The following is a 6,929-nucleotide window of genomic DNA, read 5'->3' as shown; positions in this document are numbered from 1 at the left end:
CTAGAATCTCATACGGACTAATGTATCTCAGAGCCAACTTTCCTTTCACCCCAAATCGTTTTTGCCCTTTCATAGGAGTTACTTTAATAAACACATGATCCCCCACTTCATATTCTCTGTCTCGTCTTCGAACATCGGCATAACTCTTTTGATGACTTTGCACAGTTTTCAGTCTCTGTTGAATCAGTCTCACTTCCTCTGTCGTCTCTTGCACAAGTTCTGGTCCCAATAATAGTCTATCACCTACTTTGGCCCAACAAATTGGAGATCAGCATTTCCTACCATACAACGCTTCATAAGAAGCCATTCCAATGCTTGAATGATAGCTGTTGTTGTATACAAATTCGGCCAGAGGGATGTAAGTCTCCCAATTCCCTTGGAAATCTAACACACACATCCATAACATGTCTTTCAAAGTTTGATTGGTTCGTTCAGATTGGCCATCCGTCTGTGGGTGGTAGGCACTACTCAGTCGCAGTTCAGTTCTCAAAGCCTATTATAAACTCTGTCAGAATCTTGACGTGAACTTAGAATCTCTGTCTGATACAATAGATACTGGCATACCATGCAATCTCACAATCTCATTCACATAAATGTTTGTTAACTTATCCACATTATAAAAAGTTTTAACAAGCAAAAAATGGGTAGACTAAGTTAAACGGTCAACAATGACCCAGATAGAGTCCATACCTCGAGAGGAGTGAGGCAATCCAACAATGAAGTCCATTGTAATGTACTCTCATTTCCATTCCGATATTAGAAGTGGCTGAAGTAATCCAGCAAGTCATTGATGTTTAGCTTTTACTTGTTGGCAATGTAAACACCTAACCACAAATACTTTTCTTCATTCCAGGCCACCAGAAATTTTGTTTCAAGTCATGGCACATTTTGTATTCCCCGGATGCATAACAAATTTAGAGTTGTGAGCTTCGGTCATAATACGTTTTCTCAGTTCAGAATGGTCCGGTACACAAAGTCTACCTTGAAATTTCAACACATTGTTTTCATACACAAATCTCGGCCTCATTTTTTATTTATTTTCATCAACAATCTTTTTCAGGAATTCATCTTGTAGTTACTTTTCCTTAACTTTCTCAACTAGGGCCGGTTGAGCAGAAATGGCGGCTAGAACTCCACCCTATTCACGTAAAACAACTTCAATTTCATTTCTTTCCAGATCACGTAACAACTTTTTCTAACCAATGAGCAAACATGACAAATTTCCAATTGACTTTTTACTCAATGCATCTACAATAGTATTTTCCTTTCCTAGATGATATAAAATTTGCAAGTCATAGTCTTTTATCAACTCAAGCCACCGTCTCTCTCATGTTCAATTCCTTTTCCGTAAAGAAATATTTGAGGCTTTTATGATCAGTGTACACTTCACAAGTCACACCATCTAGATAATGTCACCAAATTTTCAAGGCAAACATCACAACTACTAATTCAAGGTTATGAGTTGGATAGTTCTTTTTATGAGGACGGAGTTGCCGAGAAACATAGGCAATTACCTTTCCGTTTTGCATTAGCAAATATCCCAAGCCTTTGTACGAAGCGTCACTATAAATCTGAAACCCATCAATACCATTTGGCAAAGTCAGAGAATTGGTGCAATTACCAATCTAGTCTTTAGTTCTTGAAAGGCTGACTCCCATAGATCATTCCAATCAAATGGTACATTTTTTCGTATCAACTGTGTCAATGGCATAGCAAGTTTCGAGAAATCTTTCACAAATCTGCGATAGTAACCTGCAAGCCCTAGGAAGCTTCTGATTTCTGACACATTGGTTGGTCTCGACCAGTCTACAATAGCTTCAATTTTCTGTGGGTCCACTGATATGTCATCTTTGTTGATAACATGTCCTAGAAATGTCACATTATCCAGCCAGAATTCTCATTTGGAGAGTTTTGCATACAATTTCTTTTCTCTTAGAATTTGTAACACGGTTCTCAAATGATTTTCATGATCTTCCCTGTTTTTGGAGTAAATCAAAGTATCATCAATGAATACAACAACAAATTCATCCAAAAATTGTTTAAATACCCTATTCATTAGGTCCATGAAGGCGGCAGGTGCATTTGATACTCCAAATGGTATTACTAAGAATTCATAATGTCCGTATCTAGTTTGAAAGGCAGTTTTCTCGACATCTTCTATCTTAACCTTCAACTGATGGTACCTAGATCTAAGATCTATCTTTGAAAACACTTGGGCTCCCTGGAGTTGGTCAAGCAAATCATTTATCTGGGGCAATGGATATTTATTCTTGATAGTTACTTTGTTCAATTCCCGATGATCTATACATAACCTCAAGGACCCATCTTTTTTGTAACAAACAGAACTGGAGCACCCTAAGGTGAAGTACTCAGACGGATAAATTTCTTATCTAGCAGTTCTTAAAGTTGGACTTTCAATTCTTTCAGTTCGGAGGTTAACATTCTATAAGGGGTTTTGGAAATTGGTTGTGTTCCAGACACTACTTTAATAGTAAATTCAATTTCTCTATCAATCAAATCACTGGGTAGTTCATTTGGAAACACATTAGGAAATTCATTAACTACAGGAATAGCTTCCACATTAGGACTAGCAGAGGCCACATTTATAACACTGCACAAATAACCCCTACATCTTTTCCTAAGTAATTTGACGGCTTTCAAAACAGAAATCATATATGGAGGTGGAACTATCCCATTCCCAGCAAACAGAAATTCAGATAAGCCAGGTGGTCAGAAGACAACAGATTCATTCACATAATCAATATTCGCACAGTACTTAGTCAACCAATCCATACCCAATATACAATCAAAATGAGTAATGTCCAATGGCAGCAAATCAACACATAATAACACATCCCCAATCATGATGTCACATGCAGGATACACATAAGCACAGATCATAGAACCCCTAGAAGGTGTAGTTACAGATAACCAATAATTCATAGGTTCTAGTGGTCTAGTCAATTTTTGAGAAAAAGCATGCGACACGAATAAATGTGAAGAACCATAATCTATCAACATATATACATTTTGAGCGCAAATAGAGAGTATACCTGACACCACGGATTCAGTGTTCTGGATGTCACCAGGCATAAGTGCAAAAACTCTACTAAGCTTCAAGGGTTCTCTCCCAGCATTAGTTCTTACATTTGATCTTGGTACAGAAACAGATTCGGCCGAACTTGCCGCAGGACGATTGGCATTTTTAGTTGTGAGTGGGCAATCCTTCATCATGTGGCCAACCTTGCCACACCGGAAGCACGCACCAGAAGCACGATAACAAACACCCTTATGTTTTCTTCCACATTTTGAACAAACAGGTGTACATCTACTACTCTGACTTGAGTTGCTAGTAGATCCCGTGTTTTGCTTCTTGTTCATAACAAATGAACGGCCCTTTTTGAACTTGTACCCATATCTCTTGCCCTTCCATTCAGTTGTTAGAGCTTTTGTTTGTTTCATTGCAGCCAGGTTGGCTTCAGCCATTAAAGCTCTATCAAGTACATCCACATATTTGGGCAGTTTTAAAACACCTACTTGATCAAACACATCTAGATCCAGTCCTCCTTCAAATTTTTGAGCTTTTTTATAATCTGTGTCCACCATGTGTGGGGCAAAACGGGCTAATTCAGTAAACTTGGCCTCATACTCGGGCACTGACATATTACCTTGCTTCAGTTCTTGGAATTCAGACACCTTTCTATCTCGAAAACGCTGAGGAAAGTATTTTTCATAGAAAATCTCTTTGAATTGATCCCAAGTCATGGCCTTATTGGTGTCTCGGATAAGCATCCACCAATGTCAGGCTTTATCTTTTAAAGTACATGTTGCCAACAATACTTTTTGAGTTTTAGAGCACGAAAATACCTCAAATAATTTCTCAGTTTCTAACATCCATGTTTCAACTTTCAATGGTTCAATGCCACCTAGAAAAGTAGGTGGTTTCATCTTGTTAAATTTCTGAGTCAAGCTGATGATGTCATTATTTATCGATTTTGCTTGGACTAGAGGAGGTGAAGGAGGCAATGGTTATTGTCTTTGTTGTTACATCATTGCTTCTATTAAGGCTTTAAGCATTCGTTCCATTCGGTTCATTCTGGCCTCGAAAGATTCAGCAGTACCATCACTTCTTGGATTTTCCATTTGCTATAGGTAAACAAAGCACTAATAAACACAAGCAAATAATTCCTTTTCATGGTGTTCAATTTCAGTTCAATTGCTTCAGATATGTTCACTTGATATCACACACTCACACATGCATATATAATGTCCCTAATTCTTACTAGGACATCCTATAGTTCATATGGACTCGGGTGTGCGGTAGAACACATGCTCTGATACCACTCTGAAACGACCCAAAACCGCCCTTATAGGTTTAGTGCCATAATCGGCCAGTAATCTCGGGATTACCAAAGGTCTCTAAACAAATTAAACAAAATACAGGGGCCAGCGGAAGCAAATACAAATATACAACTTCCATAGAGCTGTGTAGACAAACATGGGACAGAAAATTTAAAACTTTAATTTTCATAATTAAGATGTCATGCCCATGTCACTAGTCATACGTACAGACCAACAAAAGACTTGTTCAAACTTAACAAAAGAAATACAAAAAGATCTTTAACATGATTTAAAAAAGCTTGACCACTACAAAAAGGGAACCTCATCGGGAGGCACTGTGGCTAGCTAACAAAAAGGAACTCTAGGCCATCAACTCTAAGCCTAGTCACACGTCTGGTCACCTACATGCATACATAATAATAAGGTGAACTGGAGCCCAGTGAATAACAATAGAGTAATAGATTTATGAATGATGTCCAAATTACCTCAGAAATCAAATTTTATATTAGAAACAGATTTAGGTTCATATACTTATCAAAAATCATAAGCAATTATATATGGTACATCCATTAGCCATCATGCCATCTTGGTCCTAGGACGTATATGTATAGTCAGTACAAACGACCCCAAAGGTCCATATCTTGTGCACAAGTAGCCATGGTATGGTTTTCCCTAAGCAAGGGCCATGTATAAACCACGGTATTATTTCCCCTGGTAAGGGCCATATGATCATAAGCCACGATATTGTTTCCCCCGAGGGCCGTATAAACATATGCCATGGTATTATTTACCCTGGCAAGGGCTATGTGAACTAAGGATGCCACAAATACATTTCATAAAATTGGACATTCATTCACTCTTCATAAAATAGCATTTCGTAAAACAGTTCATATCTTATCATTCTGAAAATACTTATAATCAAACATAGTTTTACAGAGTTGTTACTCATAGATAACTCTGATAGCAAAATGGACAGAGCAGATAGATCGGATAGCTTATGGCACGTGACCTACACAAACACATAATACATGTGCATTGAACATATGCCCGGAAAACACATAACACATTTCTTTTTCTATCTTGGTGTGTTTCTAATCTTTATCCTTATTATTATGTCTTAATTAGGGCTTAAGAATGCCTAAGATGCAATGAGGATGCCAAAATGTGTTTCAAAACACTTCGCTAAATTTTCAAAAAATAGAGCAGTCTGCTCGAGCTCAACTTCGGTCGCTCGAGCGGTCTACAAAGTCTACAAAAGTACCGGTTGCTTGAATTTTTTGCTTAACAAACGCTCGGTGGTCGCTTGAGCGCAATGGTGAGTAAAAAGGGTCTTCGCTCGAGCGCAATTTTGGTCACTTGAGCGGTCTTCAAAAGTCTATAAAACTTTTGGGAACTCTCATTTTGCACTCAAAAGCTTTGCCAACTGTACCAAACAAAACTCAAAACTTTGAAACATAACATACTATAGAATTGAAATCTCTTTTTCTCAAAACATAAATTCATGAAGTGAAAAGTGTAAAAACATGAAAAATCCTTCAAGTCCTTCTACAAAAGCCTCATGCATGTGAGAGTTAGTTGAAATTCAAACTCAAAATGGGATTAAAATGCATGCATACATGATATGATCTTCCTTTATATTCCGTCAACTCAATTCTTGCATTACTCAATTTAATTATTTGAATTCATGTGCTAAGTGACTCAATTACAAGGCTAGAAGGTTGAACTGTTACCTTAAATGATCAATTATGCTTAGATGCTAAGTTAGTTAAGCTCACAAGTCAAATGCTCCAAATTTCTTCCCAATTCAATCTCATTTTCTCTTAAACTCAAGCTCCTACACTTAAACTCTCTCTCTCTCCCACATTTTTGCTCTCAAAGATGACAAAATGAGAGTGTCGTAATCAAAAAGCCCTATATAGGCTTGGTTTAGTGGGGTTAATTAAGCTAGGCTTAAGTTAATAATTTGCATTATTTAATTCTAATTATTTGGTTCTGAATCGAATTTCAATTAAACCTACCTTAATTTTCCAAATATTTCCAATAACATATAACCCATGTCAATTTCATGATTAGATGCCGATAAGGTCTTCAATTTGCAGAACAATACAAAAACACAAATAGATATTTCTATGACAGACAAATATAAATGCAAATAACATATAACGCATGCAATTAACGTAAAATTTCATCTTAATTACTTATTAGGCCTTCTTAATCAAATATCATTAGCTCATCACAGGTCGAGATTATTACATTGGGCAATGATTGCCAAAACAATATCTCAATCTCAAGGTTTAAAAAGACAACTATTTACGATGATGCAAGATGCATGTTGGAAGGATGTCGAAAGGGCATTTGGAGTGCTCCAAGCACATTTTAATATTGTTAGAGTTTCAACGAGATGTTAAAGTAACGAGGTTTTGTACTACATCATGAAAAAATGCATTATTTTGCACAATATAATCATTAAAGACGAGCGTGATATTCTTGAAAATCAACGCAGTGCAGCACTAGTATAAACAAACGCCACTAATACCCCATGTCAAGTGTCACGCAATCCAAACTAGGAGTGTACTGAATTTATATTG

General features: G+C 37.0%; 1 protein-coding gene across 1 annotated transcript; it reads right to left on the bottom strand.

The window, feature by feature from the left end:
• Nucleotides 1–243: 243 nt before the first annotated feature.
• On the bottom strand, nt 244–3,765 carry LOC145813034 (uncharacterized). The gene is made up of 5 exons (XM_082908294.1): nt 3,054–3,765; nt 2,523–2,687; nt 1,622–1,866; nt 1,515–1,571; nt 244–384 (listed from the first exon to the last, which is right to left on the bottom strand). The coding sequence occupies exons 1-5, from the start codon at nt 3,763–3,765 to the stop codon at nt 244–246; spliced, it is 1,320 nt and encodes a 439-aa protein (XP_082764420.1).
• Between the last annotated feature and the right edge of the window lie 3,164 nt (nt 3,766–6,929).

The sequence above is a fragment of the Camellia sinensis genome, chromosome 15, assembly GCF_055761805.1.
Source record: "Camellia sinensis isolate YWXY chromosome 15, ASM5576180v1, whole genome shotgun sequence".
Classification (NCBI taxonomy): Eukaryota; Viridiplantae; Streptophyta; class Magnoliopsida; order Ericales; family Theaceae; genus Camellia; species Camellia sinensis.
This window is presented reverse-complemented; position numbering and strand designations above follow the sequence as displayed.

What these genes read in the sequence shown, in the direction of transcription:
- LOC145813034 (XM_082908294.1), bottom strand. Translation starts at nt 3,765, where the DNA reads ATGACTTGGGATCAATTCAAAGAGATTTTCTATGAAAAATACTTTCCT. An exon ending in CACTGAATCCGTGGTGTCAG is followed by an intron (nt 2,688 to 3,053) that starts GTATACTCTCTA and finishes GGAATGGGATAG; the next exon opens with TTCCACCTCCATATATGATT. An exon ending in GTTTCCAAATGAACTACCCA is followed by an intron (nt 1,867 to 2,522) that starts GTGATTTGATTG and finishes TGACATTTCTAG; the next exon opens with GACATGTTATCAACAAAGAT.